We start from the raw sequence: 18,723 nt of genomic DNA, 5'->3' as shown, positions 1-18,723 counted from the left end.
CCAGCCCGCCCGCCCCCCCCTCCCGGCCCCGGCGGCCGAACCCCGCCTCAGAGGAAAATAAAATGAGGAGAACTTAACCACGTCAGACTTCAGATTTCTGTATTAATACAAAAAGGTCGCATTACACACAAGTCAAAGACACCAAAATAGCCCGCGGGCTCCAAGGCCCTCCGCCGCTCCGTGTGGGCGGCGAGAGGCCTTCTTCCTCGGGGTGCTCTCCGCAGGGGCGAGGGCTGAAGCGCCGATAGAGAATACCTGAGGTACGGCCGGTGACGGCAGGGTAAGGCCCGCACCACCGCTCACAGGGAAGCGCAGCTGCACGGACGGGCGTTGCATGACAATGGACGCGAGCAATGGAGGATCAGCCGAGGCAGCGAGGGAACACCACGTCCAGGCTTCCCCTGCCGAGACGGTGTTCAGACTCCTCGAGTTCAGGTGAGGCTGGACAGGCGCAACGATCAACAGAACCCATCGCCGTTGTTCATCAAACTATGTATCACGTTCATAACCTGCAATCCTTATCAGACTGAAATATTGTGAAGTCAGATGTTCTTCCCAGGGAAACAGTTTCCCCAGTCTTAATATGAAACAGCAGTAACGTGGGAGAGTGCAAGGAGGGAGGAAACAGGATTCGTACCTTAACCTCTACTTTTTCTGCTTAGAGGATGGCTAAAGAAATAAACCTGTCACCCTCTGCCATCCATATTTGGTACTTGAAGAAGCACTTAATCACCAGGATGCTTTTAAATTATCCTTCCTGAAATTAACATCCCATGCTGCTGTTCACACAGCTTTCCATAGAAACAATGAAAGCTACAGTTTTCTGATGTATTAAGAACACAAGGGAAACCAGTTCCTCACAAGTTATTTTAATTCTGAAAGACTATCAGTAATCAATATTTTAAAAAAAATTAAAATCTCATTTTGGTCATACAGAAGAAAACTGTCTAGCCATCAAACAGCATCAACTCCAGAGCAGAGAGGCTCAGGGAGTATGAAAGTCATCAGGCATATTATTATACTTAGTGTTAACTACAGGGCAAAGCTACAGACCTTCAAAAGGTGTAAACCATTGCCAAAGAACAACCCCTCCAATCCCTGAAGTGGATTCCCCTAGGAAAAAGTAACTTCACAGGCTGGGTGCATCCCTCTCTAGCTGCAGGTACAAACAGTGCACCAACTGCAACAAAATATCACCAATACAGTGGTACTGGACAGACACTAGCTCAAAAAAAAAAAAGAGTCTAAAAAAATCTAAAGTGCTTAAGGCAATTCTTCATATCCCCATTTACTAAAAACAATTGGACTAGCTGTTAGCAGCAAAAATTTGACATCTGTGCAAACTATTGTATACCAAATTCATCCTTTACGGGTAAAAAGTCACATTAAGTTCATCTAGAACATCAGTTAAACTAAAACTTGCAAATCACAAGTCACAGTATGAAATACTTCAAGCCTTCTTCTAAGTAAGTGTTAAATAAAAATTACATTTTTACATTGTGCATATCAAATTTACCCTTGCAGGCTGCACTACATCTTGCTAAAAAAAAAAACCCTTCATAATTTAAATGCTCTTACGCAGAGTTGGAGATTATTCATGGTTCTTTCTTACTACACATTATTGTAAACATTCCTTTTCTTTCCAAAAAGGGAAATTTAAATAGGAACTGTAGCTGAACACCCAAGATCAAGCTGATGACTGTGCAGCGTGAACAGGTACAGCCTATTTCAATATCTGTTTACCACAGTCATGCAATAGAACAAGTCTCAAAACAGAACCCTCCTCTCTCTAAACACCGCCAGGGCCCAAGCATGCAAGTCTCACTCCCTCACATACCACTGAATTCACAGCAGCTGAGCCCCTCGAGCTCCCAGTCAGGTGTTCATTGCAGTAAAATGGAAATAAATTAGGAAGAAATATTTAAAATTAGTACACCGACTATCTGCATAACAACATCTGTAGATAATGTGTGAAACAGATTTAGACACTGCTCATTTAAGAACCACATCACCTTCCAGTATCTTTGTTTCAAGACCCAAAATATTAAACTGGCAGAAGAAGGTACAGTTAAACTGGGAATTGTTTTGCAATTTCCTCTGCAGAAAAGATTACAGCTAACTTTGTTCACAATGCAAATATTTAGAGATGCTCAAGTTTCACATATGAAATGAACATTAAGGGCTCAACTGTCCTGTCAACTTCATGATTTCTCAAGAGAAACAAAACTTTCTAGACCAGGTATTAAGATTAAAAAGAAAATTTAAATTTTTCACTGAACATCATAACCAGTTTATTATAAGGTGTTTCAAGGAATTTCTCCTCCTCTTGAGAAATCTTGATGATATAAAGGACCCATTGATACTAACAATATTTAACATGATTAGATGATCATGTTTTTACGGACTCTAAGATACACAGAAGAAAAAATACTTTGGCCCTGTAGGAAAGGAGCCAATGCATTATGGGCCCTATCAACATAAATTTGAAACAGTTTTCAGGTGATATTAGGAAAAAATCTTCAGTTAGGAAACAGCTGATTCAAGTGTTTATCTGAAAATTACTTCTAGGCTCCTGGACTTGATTAGAGGGAAGAAAGCAGATTTAAACAGTTTATAATATACAAGTAATTCTCACTGAAAATTTGAGATTTTCCACGAAGAATGTAACATGATTTTTTTCAGCTCTGCCACTGTTATAAATCATTTGACTATAGTTACTAAGCTTCCAACTAGGAGTTGAGATGATGGAACACTCAGGCTGAACATTTTGCTTGATTTGTGAACGAAAACGTGTAACTGCAGATCCAGAAGTCAACTGTATGTTAGCTGGCAAAGCTCACTTTCCACTTTTTCCTTGCCCTTAAAGGGAAGGTGTTAAGTTGGAGGCTATAGAGAGATACTTTAGAATATGATCCTCTGAAAGCCGGTCTCATAGCCATATATACATGGCATATGGTACAAGCTAGCAAGTTAAGAGTGGGATGATATATATATAAGCTTATAAGCTACATTTCTGCTGGATGAAGAAATCATGCAATTTTGAAGTTTCTCTGGTTGTCCAGAAAGTTCTAGGAATCCTCACTAGGCTAGTCAAAACAGCAAAAATGTATGCTTGGGCTCAGAGTACTGCGCTATCACCAGGAATTTAGTGCTGCTTCTGTCAAAAGCCAGCTTTGATATTGAGACAGCTGTTTGAAGCTTGAGAAGCTTCAAACTTGAAGCTGGCTTGAGAAAAAGCTGGAAGATGTTTTAGCAATAGCTCTCCCCCACACACCTTCTCCGGGGAGATGCATTTAAACTGAAGCTCTCACCCCCATGTTCCCAGCCTTGGCTGCATTGCAGCTTTGCTATCAGCAAAGATTCAATTTGTCATTCACGTCTGATGAACAGTGTGAATCACCGATTCTCAGAATCCAATTAGAGTAATGCCACAAAACTGAAAAGCCAAGAGATGACCCAATTAAGAGCTTCTGAGAGAGCGGTACCATGCTGTAGTTTTTAAAAAGCTCTTGATTTTTGGTTCTGAAGCTCTTACCTGAAATACTTCCTAGCTCATTGGCTGGCTATCATAATGCATCTTCACTGAGGACATAAGAATGTTTTTAAATACCTTTAAACTTCTACATTTTCTGCAATTTGTGATGAATGGGAGCCGAACTCTAAATATATGACATTTAAATGAGTTACGCCTGGGAAACAGGAGGATTTTGGTTCAGAAAAAAAAAAAAAATCACATACTGCTCTTAGCATTTCTTCATATCAGGCCTACAACTTCTTACAGTATTCTTTTGAAATCATATTGCTGTGATATTTTGCCAGACTAGGCTAGCAAATCAATATTCTTTTGAAATGCATGTTTGATATCACAAGTTCAAATGGAAAGCCTAGTAATTATAAGATATATAGTCAACTAATTCATGTTGGAAGAGCTAAGAAAATGGTATTTGTTATATTCTTCATAGAAGAATAATATTCATAAAATTAACATCCGAGTCCATAAGAAAATGCTTACATGCAGTATTAGAAAAGTACATAGTTACAGCTCGATTTCTCCACTTATTTTTCAAATAGACAACAGTTCATTTTTCTCTCTGACTCTTCTGTCTGGATTCACAGTAGGTTCCTAACAGTTTAGCCCCAAATCTTTGCACTATCAGTATCCAGGTCTTAAATAGCAGTAGACAGCAAACCCAATTTAATCCAATGCTCACAAGCTTCTGTGAGCAGCAGCTATGCAGAAAAAAACCAACAAAACCCAAACATTCAGCAATAGAAGTGTTTAACAGACATTACTGGGCAATATTGTTTAGGCTGCTTGTTGAACCACTCAATCCATTTTCACTTTTCTGGAGCGTTTTCACAGCACTCGGCACCTGCAATCCAGTACTCACTGTAAGCCCACCACACCAGATCTAAGGGAGAAAAAAATAAAAAGAAAATATTCTGAATATTATGGAGCATCTACATCTCTCTCCTCCTGTTCCATAATGGAACTAACATAAAACTTACTCTGCAGCTGCGTTTATCTTCTCTCTTGCTCCCTAGTCACATCGCTCAGTAAAGCATTCTAATCACACAGAAGCTAATTTTTAAGACCATAAAGTCTAAGATGCTTCACATACTATGCTTTATGATTCTAAGTTTATAACCAGGTCTAAGATCTAATACTAAAAGACTTGCTTCTAATAGGGAAACTTCTTGGAAGACTGATGTGCTAGCAGCAAGTACTTAGGATGACAATGAAAAGCAATACTCTCACTATGCTCCAGTGTACGAAAGCAGTGCTTAGTTTCTATTATGACGTGGCAGAATTATGTCAGTGTAAACATAGTATAAAAAAAAGTTTTGAGACACTTCAGGGCACAGGTGTCAGTGAGCTCTATTCTACAACTCAGTTGCACGAAAGAATGTATCTCCATGTTTAGAAAAAAATTTGAGAGCTGTAATTAAGTAACTTCTCATTTTTATTTTAAGTGTTCAGGCTAACCCAATTAGTGTCTGTAAGACTGCTATCTTTAAGTACTAGGGGCTGTACGGGATGCAGCCTAACAGGCTGAAGTGTGGTAAGCGAATGTCTCCTTGGATGCCTTAGAAACTGACTTAAGAGAGTCAGCCTTAGCAATGCTAGTGGGACGACTAACACACATATCCCAACAGTTCTGAAGCTATTTTGTTCCCTGTATGTTGAAACGGGTCAGTAAGGCAACTTGCTTAGTCAGCTCCAAATAAATAGCTATTAAAAATCTAGACTCCTGTTGTCAGTACATCTAGCCAACAGTAGAAATTGTGAAAGTAATTGTCTGATACAAATGGAAAAAACCCAGGTGTTTGGAAATACTAGATGCAAGGCTGCCTGGGCAAGTTACTATTTTTCCATTCCTCCTCCATGCCGAAAAGAAGAATAACCTTATTAATTGGCCTAATAACACTTAAAAATTATCATGCTGTTTTTTCTATGGGCTGAATTACAAGAGGCTAGAGATTAGTGCCTAGGCGCCCGAGTTGTTAGTATGAATTAGCAAGCTAGCCTCCTCCAGATTCCTAAATTTTCCCAGACCCATACCCTGCTCCCAAAGTATGATGCACTTGATGGTACCTTATAACACAGCTGAGGCCTCCAAATTTAATTACTTGAACAAATTACTTAAATCATTAAAGAAAAAACAATACACAGTAACTAATCCTTTTTCCTGTGCATTTTCTGCAAGGTTTGAGTCTTTAGAGATGCAGCAAGTTTTCACTGATTAGCTTCGAGCCACAAAAAAAAGTTATGTATACCAGTGAAATAATTGGTAAGAAAATCCCACTGAGCTTTTAAAGATTTGAAAGCCAGAGTCTTTTATCTCAGAGAGAAGCATCTACTGTTGTTCTGTCTCATGACACCTGCTCTTGACAACTTGCAGAATCTTGGGCTCCTGTCTGCATTGGTTCAGGTCAATTATTGTAGCAGGCTCATCAGCTAACACAATGTGCTATTAAAAGTCATTTAATACCCTAAATTTTAGTAGGGTAAATTATTTACATATCTGAGACATCTAGATGCAGAGTTCTCCTATTGGAGTGCTATTATAAGCACCACACAAAGTCAAAAAGAGAACAGCTAAACATTTTTTTAAAAATTATTAGCCAGCCAAAACCAGTGCTCCCAGTTTCCTCCTTTAAAAAACAATTAAGTCTTCAGTAAACTGAATTCAGTGCTAGAAACTGAACAAAATTTTATAGATACTGACCATGAAGCCTGGTAATAATGGTTGGGTAAACTTTGTTCTGAAGGTGTGTAAGAGCTCCTTTGAGTTTGCATTATAGAATGCAAGCTGACCTAAAAGAGGCAGAAAACAAGTTGAAATACATGTTTAAATGCTACTGCTGTGTAACTTTTTATAAAATTGATTCTTTGCCAGGGAAAGGTTTCCTGAACACGCTAAATACAGTCCACATGACTAAAAAATTCTCAATTAGTAGCTCTGTCACATAGATGAACCCAGGTCATTTGACATTAGAAGCACTATTACACAAACAGCTCTGGGCCTTATTTTCATAAGAGATTATATCGATCTGGAAGTAATGTCCTACTTTAGCCTTGTATGGCTTCAACTTGATATGGATAGCTAAGTTTCATAAGATTGTAATTTACCTCCATCAAAGTCGCAGTATACTCCTATTCTGTCTGGAACAGGTATATCTAGAGTCTTGGTTTTATTATTATGTTTTGCTGAAAATGTGGTTTGCAGCCAGTTGTTGATATGGATACACCAGCTTGAATTAGTCTTTCCCAGTTGGTCAAATTTCCCCAGGGTTCTGTATGTTACACCCACGCTGTAGGATTTGCAGTCCTTCTGGGCTCTCACCTCCCAGTAATGCTGTCCACTTTCAAAAGCAGTGTCTCCTAAAAAAAAAAAAAAGCCACTTTTAGTTGCTATAATACTACCTTACAATGCTTGCTTCCTTATAGGCACCAGTGATGTCATCTGATTTATTTTACGGTCAAGGCTTAGAAATACAAAAATCTGAACTACAAGGAACAAAAAAATTAATGTACAAGAAAATAGAATATAAATATAAAATAGAATGAGGAAGTTTTTACTTACACTCATTGAGACAAGATACATTTAACATCAATTAACATTTAATAACAGTGAATGTCAGTCACTAAGAGCTTTGTAATGAAGAGCTTCAACAGACTTGAAGACACTTGCTGTAGCAAGAAATTCTAGTGTTATATAGGTAAAACTACCTCTGTGCAGGACAGCATCAAGTACAGCCCTGAACAATCACAAATTTTCCCTTGAATTCTTACCTAATCTGCCCTTCCACAGCATTACACCTCTAACAGAAGTAAAAAGTTCACCTTACCCAACACTGTGTATGATTCACCAGTAAAGTGATCTCTGCTGCCCCTCGCTGAGGATCTTGTGCTAACAGATGTCCTCTTTGGAGATGGTGCACCACTTCTAAGAAGAAATTACCCATTCAAGATTTGGACGCCACTATAGAAATGCACACTCAAACAAGTTTTCCCCGAGTCAATTAGGGTGCAGTAAACATACATAAGCTATTGGAGTGACACATTAGTTCAGCCACTTAACACCTCTAACAGCATGCATGCACAAGAACTGAGAAAGACAGGACAGACAGAAAAAATACAAGACATTTAACAAGTTCAGAGGCAGGTGAGAAAGGAAACAGGAGGGGGAAAAAAGCAGATGTGTGGCACATGGTTTGAATGAATGCCTGTATAAAACAGTGTTTAGCCTGTACTACACAGAACCTTAGAGAATTCTTGTTTCTGGTTTTCTGCATAAGATTTCTAGTAAGTCTTTTAGATCAGCTACAGCAATCAGATAAGTATGAATACACTGCTGATATTCAATGTCAAAATGCCTAATTTTCACTGGAATTTAAATATCAGTGAATGAGAAAGTAACATCAGTTGTGCTAAAGGTAGGTTTTTCAGCACATGTATTGCTCATAAAAGCAATGACTGAAATCCCAGGAAAAAGTATAACTCAATGAAGAATGAAAGGAATAAAAATTGTGATAATTTTATTTCAAAATGCATACACTGAAGATACATACATACAACACCCAAAAGTGTCAAATCTAAAACACAATTTATATTAAAAAAAGATGAAGTGAGACTTCCAGAGTTTAATGCATCACGACTCTCCTCAAAAAAAAAAAAAAATCAAACACCAAAAGTGTATTGAAGGTTGGGGATTTTATTTGAGTATATTAACTGTATCAAAGACTACAGAAAAAAAAATTGTGTCACAACACATGGTGCTAAGCAGCACACAGCAAATCCTCAAGTCATTATAAAATTTAAGAGTCTAGTCCCAATCAAGAAAGGGTTAGATTTTCTAATCATACTTTTCAAAAGCATTCTCAGGAAGCAATAGCAAAATAAATGAAGACACACTTTGCTCTGGAGAATATTCTAACAAGCAATCAGTGGCATAAAAGAATAATTTTACCCTAATGAGGTTTTCAAACTTTTTATTTTACCCCTGTTATGCCCTCAAAAATAATACCTAGCAATTTAACCATTACACAAAATGAAAGCTATTTGCAAATTACAGTAAATATTAACCCTTAGTAGCTAGGGAATCACATCTGGTTATTATTTTAAAGGCCATTAGTAGAAAAGAGTTTGAACCTCTCAGAAATAGCTATGCAGTTTACAGTTTAATTTAATTGACAAAAAATTTTAGAAGTACAAAATAAGTCTCTGAAATACACATGTGAAGTCATGTTCAAATCTTCATCCTCTCTAGTCTGTCATACATGAGCTTTAGAAAAGTTACCACACAAAAAGTTCTCTCTTCAGCTTCTCTTTCAGCTACAATTTGGTAAAACCAATTGCTGCTTAAATGTCCACTAATACAGTGAAGCTTAGCTTGTTTCCTTTCTGATTCATTCAACACTGATTTCAAGTTTTCCGGAACTGTTCTCAACTACCCTTTCATAAAGGGTTAGAAAATGTCCCTTTTGCCTTATACCTTCATTAAAATAAAGTCATATGGGAATCAAAAGCTGAGTGGTATTAAGCTGTCATAAGTAAGCATGCTAGAATCTCTGGTTCATCTTCATGATTAAGTTCCTTGTATTCCAGTTACAGAAGCCTACAAGAAATCACTGATGAAAAGGTTGTCTAGTTTAGCATTTAGCATATAAATTTGCCAGTACTGATCAGAAGACAACTAAGCTTCTAAATTGCTTGCAAGAGTTACGTGAAGGGGGTAAGTATATATTGTGCAGGTGCACCACATCAAATGCTTTTGAATTTTGTTAACATGGAGGAAGCTGTAGTTTACTTACCAAAGAAAAAGGTAACAAGTGATAGCATGAAAAAAAAAAGCAAAGCCAAGAATTAAAGCATAATTTCAGCAGGAACTATCACTCTCTGCAGATTCCTTCCTGCTTCAGGTGCATCGGAGATCATTCAATCACACTTCCAACAAAAGCTGCTGAAATTTGTCTATTAGATTCAGTATGAGTTATGCAGAAAGCAATGTGGCCATTTAGAGAATCACCATAAGAAATGCAGATGCTTTGCTAGTATTTTCTCAAAGTTAGGAAGACATTAAAAGGTCCTCAATATCATTTGTTTTGTTCAAGTCTTCTGTAAATGACCACTGCATGTGCTTTGTCCACTCAAAATCTAACAGCCTTTAACAGTTCAGACAATGACATTAAATACTTGGGATAAAAGTTGGGTTCCCCCCCTACCCTGTCCCCTGTGCTTAAGTTTCCCTTCCAATAGGGAAATGCAGGAAATTTTATAGTAGAAAGTCAGTTTGGTGCCCATTTTCCAATACTATACTAGCTAATGAAGACTGTACTGTAACTGATGAATTTCTTCCACTATGCACTGACTAGATATTCTCATCTTATGGTTTGGATTGTTGCCTACAGCACTGCAGTTAGTCTCAGTTTTCTTATCCATTTCAGCAAACAAAACATATTCCAAGCAATATGTAGACTCTTTTGGAGAAGAAAGGTCAAGGAGGGATATCAGACGTTATCCATGGAGAGATACCAGAAGTTATGCAGAGGCTTTTTTCTAGTCTAATAAATGTTACAAATCATTATGCATTTTATAGCCATCGTATCTTTCCAACACTTGAAAGCTGCACATTTGATGTTTAAAACAATTACACTGCAACTTTTTCCACCAACTATGGTGTTAGCTTCAAATTTCCCCTCTAATGCAGAGAATATCACGCAGTTATCTGTAATAGGGAACAAAAGCCTCCTGCAAGAATCAAAGCTCAATCTAAATCTCCTGCTAGAAAAGGTCAGCCCAAGATGGAAAATTGAACATGTGACCATGTCCTTCTACCAAAGCAAAGGTCAGAACTAGGGAAGTTCTTTACCAACAACTACAAAGAAAGACCAAGGTATAAGACTCCCAGAGTTTGTTGAGCAAGTTGCAGTATCGGCAAGACAGTTTTAAAGCTTAGTTTAGCGGAAATTGATACACTTTGTGTAGCAGAATTAATAACACTGCACAGCTTCAAGAGCTTGTTTTGCCTACACAAACTCTTCTTTACTGCTGATCTCAAGCCAAAGATATATCCATCTGATACATGAATACAGAGGAGTAAAACCTACAAGAAATCAGGAACCTGGACATTTCTTTTGGTCCTACAACTTCTAAACCAGTGAAAAAGAGCAAAGAGAGCAAAAATGGGAAAAGTAATTTCTCAAACAGGAGTTTTATTAGAAAAATCATAAGAAAAGATTTACACTGAAAAACACAATTGCACAAGAAATAGGAGAGTATTTTAGCTGCCTTTACATATCAAAAAAGAGGATCTTTTGGTTCTGCAAGCAGAATTGCCCTGAAGCTTTTTACTCATGCCATCAGGCTAAACTTCATCCTCTTTGTGTAAAAACACACTTTTCCTCTTATGTCTAGTAACAGCTATAGCACAAGTTCAGAGGCATAAAAGGTCTTCAGATTCAAAAACAAGAACTAAAAAATTATTCTAAAGTTCTCAGAAAGGAACTCTACTGCATTTGTAAAGAATTTAGTGTGCCATCATGTGCCAGAAGGTTGTTAGCATCAATATATCTGTAAATAACAGGGATCTTCGTATCAATACCAGAATAAATAATGCTCTTCCAACCATTGCAAATCAGGTTTCCCACACACTAGGGCACATCCTTCCAGGAAGACTGTTTTCCAGTCATTGGAAAGTATATACATAATCTCTATGAATTGAAATTAAACTTCAAAATAATTTTAAAGAGTATGTGTGTACTATTACTGATAAAGGCTATTAGATTTCATTTTCACATAAAGCAAAGGAAAGTAGCATAGACTCCCAACAAAACTAGATGCTAGATCCTAGGAGTAAGAGGTATATTATCACCTTCTATTGCTCTTCAGCAGAGGATTCTGGCCACTGTCAACAGAAAGAAGTAATCATTAAACAAGTGTTCTTTACTACATTAAATTATCCCCATTATTAAGATGCCACTAAAAGTTATTCTAGCATGCTTCTGGCAATATATGCCTATAGGAAAGGTATTTGTTCATAAGTTACCTCTGCAGTGCTCTTTATACTGAAAAGCGTATGTTGAAATTCAATTAATTGTCTTTGAGGAGGAAGTAGCCAGCTCTGCGGACAAGGCAAGGTGGCCTGGAATAGAGGCCCAGCAAGTTAACATATTCTTGATCCTTGGATAAATTCAAGGTTCAGCCAGAGTAGACCAATATAGTGATGTTCTTCCAACCCTATTTATTCAGTGATTCTGCATAGCACGCATCTAAGTGCCTCAACAATCTACCAAGAATTCTGTTGAAGTTACTTAAGTACTTTTCCTAGATGAAAATAGTTAGTAAATAAGGTTTAGGGCTGCCACTTTTACAAGAGTGATGTTCATTATCCGTTATCTTTTGCTATCTGGTTTGTTTTATTGGTACCTTTACCTCACCAATGAGTGTTATAACAAATTCAAATGGCACCCATAGCACCAATTTTACATAACCTTAGCTTTTACAAAAGGACAAAGCAGCCAGCTCTTTCCTTAGTTTTTCTACTATAAAAGCTGTCTATTCACCTGTACTGACCTGCAAGAATACTAAACATATTTACATCAGTTGCTTGCTGACATTTACCTTGTCTACTATATTGGGTTTACATGGCAAGATTTTGGTAGCAGGGGCTGCAGGGGTGGCTTCTGTGAGAAGACACCAGAAGCTGCCCCCATGTCAAATAGGGCCAATGCCAGCCAGCTCCAAGATGGAATCACTGCTGGCCAAAGCTGAACCAATCAGTCATGGTGGTAGCACCTCTGTGATAACATATTTAAGAAAGGGTAAAGACTGCTGCACAAGAGCAACTGGGAGAGAGGAGCAAGAATACAGCCACCCTGCAGCCCATGGAGGACCTCACACTAGAGCAGGTAGATGTGCCCTGAAGAAGGTGCAGCCCATGCAGAGCCTGCTCTGAAGCAGGTTTGCTGGCAGGACCTGTGGCCCTGTTGGGGACTCACACTGGAGCAGTCTGTTCCTGAAGGACTGCACCCCATGGAAAGGGCCCATGCTGGAGCAGTTTGTGAAGCACTGCAGCCCGTGGGAAGGGCCTATGTTGGAACAGTTCATGAAGGATTGTCTTCCTTGGGTGGGACTCCACGCTGGAGCAGGGGAAGAATGTGAGGAGGAAGGAGCAGCAGATACAACGCATGATGAACTCACCGCAACCCCCATTCCCCATCCTCCTGCGCTGCTTGGAGGGAGGAGGTAGGGAAGTCAGGAGTGAAGTGGAGCCTTGGAAGAAGGGAGAGGTGGGTGGAAGGTATTTTAAGATTTGTTCTTATTTCTCATTATCCTACTCTGACTTTTGACTGGCAATAAATTTCTTTAAATTCCCCCAACTGAAGTCCATTTTGCCTGTGACAGTCATTGAGGAGTGATCTCCCTGTCCTTATCTCAACCCACAAACCTTTTGTCACATTTTCTCTCCCACTGCCCAGTTGAGGAGGGGAAGTGATAGAGCAGCGTAGTTGGCACGTGGTGGCTAGCCAAGGTCAACCCACCACATCTGCAAGTTATCTCAGTACCTTGAATGATATCCTAACAAATGTATTTTAAAAATAAATAAATCCTATTTAATGATTAAGACACATTTCTAATAGCTTCCAAAAATAGCCTCCGCTTCTGTGTGACAGAGGAAGGGAAATAAAAAATTAAAATTTCTTCCTGAGAAATATTTCTGAATGAAAATTCCTTTGGTGTCCCACTGTCCTCTTCCCTTAATTGCCAGATGAGACATCCCAGACAACATAAACATATACAAAACCAAGTTCTTACCTGCTTTTATTTTCCTTCCCTTTTATTTTTTCTTGGCCTTTACCTCCAGTAGGATCCCATTCAACATAGGTATCTTCAACTTTCAAGTTCAGATGAGATGAAGTACTGTCCAAACTGAACACAAATGCTGGTCAAGACAAAATGCAAAACAGTGAAATGGTATAATGCTCTCTCCCAACAGTGGCTATTCATAGAAAATGATAGAAGCAGTAGTAAAATTGTAGCAGAGCAGTATTTGACTTAATAGAAATATCAGCTTTTTAGTCTGATGCTTGTTATCAAGGTTAGGAGCCCTTTAAATAAAGCCCAACTATCTACCTTCAGTGCATAGGTTACATCAAAGTAAGTTTTTCATCTTTGTAATGCTGTAGTATCAGCAATTAAATTCAGCTAGTGCTTTCTGCTAGTTACAGCCTACTCCCTAGATTCTTACAATCCTGAATGATTTAAAAAGGTATGCATATTTTCCATGCTCTGCAGCACTGTTTCTCCAACAAGGTGTTTATGATTAATAAGGACTGCAAACTTGGAGAATACTAAATTGACAGGGTAGCACATACAGGCAGAGTTGAACTGTGAAGTGAACTGCAGCCACAAGAACAGTAGAGGACACATGCAGCTAGAAGAGACTTGGTATATTTGTTGCAGCCAAGTCCTTCATCCAAGAAAACAAAATTAATACAACATGGCAAGTTCCCTAAAGATGTTTATTTACAGACTATTCTGTAAGCGTCCTAATACCATCAGATATTATAGTCTGATTCTGAAAGAAAGTATCCTTGAGATTTTACGAGTTTAGAGCTCAACAGTACACAAGTCTAAAAACCAGTAAGGTAAGCACATGGACAAGGATACTGAGTTTCTGTGGGCTGATTATTAAAGAAAGTGAACCAAGTGTTCACACAGAAGTAGCAAAAATAATATGAGAAGTATGATAACTGCCCCAATTTTCAAAACCAGAATTATTTTTCTGGTACTGGATTAAGGAATGTAAGTGACTATTAAGTGGATACTATGTTGCTTAAAGTATTAAAACCATTTTAGAAAAGTTACAAGAATGCCCATCAGCTTATTCAAATTGCATATGGCTTCATTTTTGAGGTAATATTCACAAGTAACAATATATATTTTAATTATCAAGTTATATCAGTCATTTTGCCCTTTACAATATAGACTTGGCTATAATTAAAGCCCTAGGATCATTATCTCTACCATAATAATTAAGATTTGTGTTCTGTCACAAAACATCACTTCCAAGAAATTTTTATTCTAGTTTATTTACAAAATGTTAGGAAGCCATCATCCTCAGACCAACTGGCTTCTAACACAATGACTTAAAAAAATAGCAGCTCCAAATTGCTATACTTATTAATATTGTAGCTGTAGATTTTAATCACTCTCAAAGTCAAAAAAATCCTTTTCAGCACCTTCTATTTACAGAAAGCTATTACCTGTCACATGCTAAGTACCAATAACCAGCCAACTACACCAACTGTTTAGATGCTCTAAGAGTCCTACCAATGCTCAGCCACAACATTAATCTTCTCTTGCTCTATGTTGGCATGACACAGTGGCACAACACGGTGGCACATAATACCATCAATCCACAGTTCAAAACAACCAATGTTGAGCTCTGTTGGAGAAAGTTACATTACTACCTCATTTTTAGTGTCTGTACGCTACAAGGCCAGCTTTGTGGCAATAAGCTTCTTAATCCTTTACAGAAATGGTTGTTTTCCTTTTCACTTCAGGCATGTTTCAGCAGTGTTCATGCGGAAGCAGATCTAACATATATGTTCATATATGAAGGCAGAACAGTAAGTGCAGGGTTTTCACTACATCTAAGGTTAGAGTCTTTCAAATTTTACCTTTGGTTTCCAGAGTCACAGGATCAGAGTATTCCCCTGCCACAGCTTTGTTGCAAGCTTGTACTCTGAAGTTCATGTATTTTGTATCAAATTTCAGACCTAAAAAAGTGAATGTTTAGAAACTTGAATTGATATTACTGACATTTTTTACGAGACGAAGATCTATTCCATGTAGCTGTCTTCCATTTATCTCAATCTGAAAAAAACGAGCTTAAATATCAGTGTGAACTTCTTTTAACACATGATTTTTTTTTTACAATACCCCAAAGTCAAAATAAAAGGCAGAACCATTATTGTACAAAGCATGCAAGACTAATGCGAAACAATAGAAGCTTCATTACATACAGGAAAATCAGTATTTTGCAAAACTTCCAAGCATGAAGAGTTATATCAATATTCTTGGCTTTGAAGTACAAAGGCATTTACCTGATAATGTATATTCAGTAGTTTTAATATAGTCTATCAGTTCCCAACGCTGTTCATCTTTTACTCGAGGAAGCCCATCAAAGTTGGTTTTCCTATACTCCAGTACAAAATGATCAATTCTACTGTCTTCTTCAGGCATTCTCCATGACACTGTTATGCAGTTATCAGCAATGAGACATGCCGCTAGATCTATCTCTGGAGCTTTAGGGACTGCAGAAAGACAAATATACAGATCAGTTTAAAGAAAAGAATAGACTGAATACTAATTTGTTCTTCTTGGATTTATAGAGTTCAGAGGTTGCCCTTGGCCCAGTAACACTCATTCCTTTCAGAGGATCTGTTCCATTAGGAAAGCACAACAGAACACTAGGCACATCACTTTTGCTTAACGTGCATTTTACAAAACGAGAAATACACATTAGCTCTAGAGTGAGCATTTGCATCACATTTGCCAGATGTTTGTTTTGTCAGTAAGTTGGGCTGATCCCCTTCCGGAAGCAGTAAGAAGGACATGCTATAGTAGAATGGACTTACAATTATGAACCTACATTTAGAACAACACTACACAGAAAGAACATAATAAAGCAGACTTATTTCTGACTCTCTAGAAGGTAAGTACAGCTGCAGCCCTCAAACAGTATCACTTAAGTTTGCTTCCACCACTACAGACAACTAACAGTGTAATAGTTTCCACCAGACAGTCAGCAGTTACCTAGTCTTCTTTCCTTTCTTGGCTTGAAAGAAGGGGGGGAAAGAGTTCCTAAGATTCACTAAAGACTGAAGTTTTATTTATAGACAAATCAAAAGCCCAAATAATTTAAATTCCCACATATTTGATAACGAAAATGCATGTATAAGAAGGGTCATACTAAATACTATCTTCATCTAGATACATGACTTTGTTCATGTTTGCTGGTAGATCTTTACACTCCCATTCCTGTTAAACAGGTGCATTGTGATCAGCTTACCTACCTTGCTCTCTTATCTATGAAATACAGAGCAATGATTGCCACCCAGAGTCTAAGACTAAAAGGTGAATTTCTGCCAAGACACTGCTAGCTGACCACTAGGAATAATGTTGGTAATTTACTACACCTGCTACCACATACTGCATCCACAGCATACAAGGCAGAAATGTAAACTGATACTGCCAAATCCTTAACAGATTTGGACTAGTGACCTAGAGATGAAATAATTTACATCCCTGCCAGCAGTATTCTTGTCAATATATTCTTGGTATCAGTCAAGGGCAAAGTGGTTTAAGTAGGAAAGCAATATGAATAAAGAGACATGAAAGATATATACTGGAATACTGCACCTAAGTTTACTTTCAAACAGACAGATGCATCAATACACATTTTGTATTATGGTAATATCACTGCCCTAGGAGATTATCCCTCTCTTGCATTTCAGACCGTATCACCACTCTTGTAAGCAACATATTAGCTCACTGTTCCATGCATAACACTACTGCAGATGACTAGGATGTTGGAGTGTCACTAAACATCAAGCTAGCAGGTACAGTCTTGAGAAACTTGAGAAAACTTCAGGAAGTACAGAGGAACTAGCAACTCAAAAAAAACCCCACAGTCTGGAAGACTCATTCTCACTTTTAGTATCAGTTATTTTCTGAAATGCTTATTATGTAGAAGTCAACACAAAACTAGAGATGTCTTTTACCATCAAGGTATTCAGCTTAACATCTAATGAATAAGAATGAGTTTAGGTACTCTGAAAAATGTACTCATCAGGGTGCAAGAGGTATGATTTTGTTTATCTTAAATATAGTAAGTTATTCATGTAGTAACAAATTAAACTCACTGCATACAGTTTTTACCTGGCAAAAACTTTACAGCCTGGAGCATGCGCCTTTCCAAAGCGAAGTCCACCATCAAGTGAGTCATACTATCACTGACCTTTGGTTTCAGAGAGATGCGAAACGCTGAAGCCATTGTGACTCTAAAGTCAAGAAAGCAGCATTAGCAAAATATATTTTGCATTGTTTAAGTCCTATAGCCATTTTTAAAACAGCAATCAGATAATCTTTATCGTTAATGTCAAACTGTTAGCCAAAATAGTCATCAAAGCCCAGAACATTTTTCTAATAGCAGAGACTCCGAAATAGAAAGTTTTGCTAATGTGACTGTCTGAATGACAATATAGTGTGAGGTCCCAGTTGTTCCATATAACTAGGCAAAGAAATACTAGAAGTGACTAGAGAAGAGCTTAAAACTTCTTATATCACTTTACACAAAATCAGGAAGCGTGAAAAATCTAAAGCACTTTAGAATCAGGAGCATGTTTTACATACTTAGAAATTTGTAACTTAAACCTTTAGTTTAAAAATGTCCAAAGACTTTTCTGCTCGACAAGATCTACTCATTACCTCCAAAATGCATTTCCACATGTTAAATATTGGTCAGAAGGCATTTATAAATATCAGTGAACAAGCTGAATATTCTGATTTCATATCTACCTCTGATCTTTTCAGGAGATGAAGAATGTTCAAGTTGCAGACACCATATTGCTTTGGAACATGCAAGTATCAGATCAGTCTTACAAGGTACACCAAAGTACAGCTCCCATGTCCATTTCTGAAATCTTAGCTCAGTCCTTACTATGAATACGCTTAAGACGCTCCTGTACTCCAACTACATCACCAAAAAAAAAAGGACAAGTCTCTTGTATAGTTCTGTAACTCTGAAGATATCAGGCCATGAAGCAAAATTTGAATAACATTGATTCAGACAGCACACCAGTCCTAACTTCTGCTTTAAAAAAAGAGATCCTTAACTAGAAAGTAATATACAGAGAATCAATTGCAAAGACTTGTATCCAATTTACACCCACAGATCTGTGGCACCTTTAGAACACCTAATAGCTCACAGGAAGTGATACATACTAGTGAAGTACCTAATGCATAAGACTGATTGTGTGCTAACTATCAGTACATTAAAGAATGGTGAAAACCAAATAAATTCAGGTAGTGAAGAAGGGAGAGGAAATATGAAGTTGAATATTAAAGATATAAGCATGTCAAGAGTGACAAGCATTACAATTTTGGCACACAAGACAATTATGATACTGAACTGAACATCATAAAAACGA

The 18,723-nt window shown here is 37.7% G+C and overlaps 1 protein-coding gene across 7 annotated transcripts in view; it reads right to left on the bottom strand.

The window, feature by feature from the left end:
• Window positions 1-82: 82 nt before the first annotated feature.
• FSD1L (fibronectin type III and SPRY domain containing 1 like) overlaps window positions 83-18,723 on the bottom strand; it is a 32,177-nt gene continuing 13,536 nt past the window's right edge. For 2 of the 7 annotated variants that reach the window (XM_054810257.1, XM_054810259.1), the window contains exons 6-15: window positions 17,453-17,574; window positions 15,616-15,825; window positions 15,190-15,288; window positions 13,322-13,448; window positions 12,707-12,778; window positions 11,379-11,411; window positions 7,354-7,451; window positions 6,635-6,886; window positions 6,231-6,319; window positions 83-4,412 (exon numbers count right to left, since the gene is read on the bottom strand). In XM_054810257.1, coding sequence (XP_054666232.1) covers window positions 4,290-4,412; window positions 6,231-6,319; window positions 6,635-6,886; window positions 7,354-7,451; window positions 11,379-11,411; window positions 12,707-12,778; window positions 13,322-13,448; window positions 15,190-15,288; window positions 15,616-15,825; window positions 17,453-17,574 — 1,225 coding nt within the window. In that variant the 3' untranslated portion in view covers window positions 83-4,289. The remainder of the gene's footprint in view (window positions 4,413-6,230; window positions 6,320-6,634; window positions 6,887-7,353; window positions 7,452-11,378; window positions 11,412-12,706; window positions 12,779-13,321; window positions 13,449-15,189; window positions 15,289-15,615; window positions 15,826-17,452; window positions 17,575-18,723) is intronic. The other 5 variants (XM_054810260.1, XM_054810262.1, XM_054810258.1 and 2 more) reach the window with 4 other exon arrangements.

Source organism: Grus americana, chromosome Z (assembly GCF_028858705.1).
Source record: "Grus americana isolate bGruAme1 chromosome Z, bGruAme1.mat, whole genome shotgun sequence".
Classification (NCBI taxonomy): Eukaryota; Metazoa; Chordata; class Aves; order Gruiformes; family Gruidae; genus Grus; species Grus americana.
The sequence above is the reverse complement of the archived record's forward strand: the minus strand, read 5'-3'. Positions and strand labels throughout refer to the sequence as shown.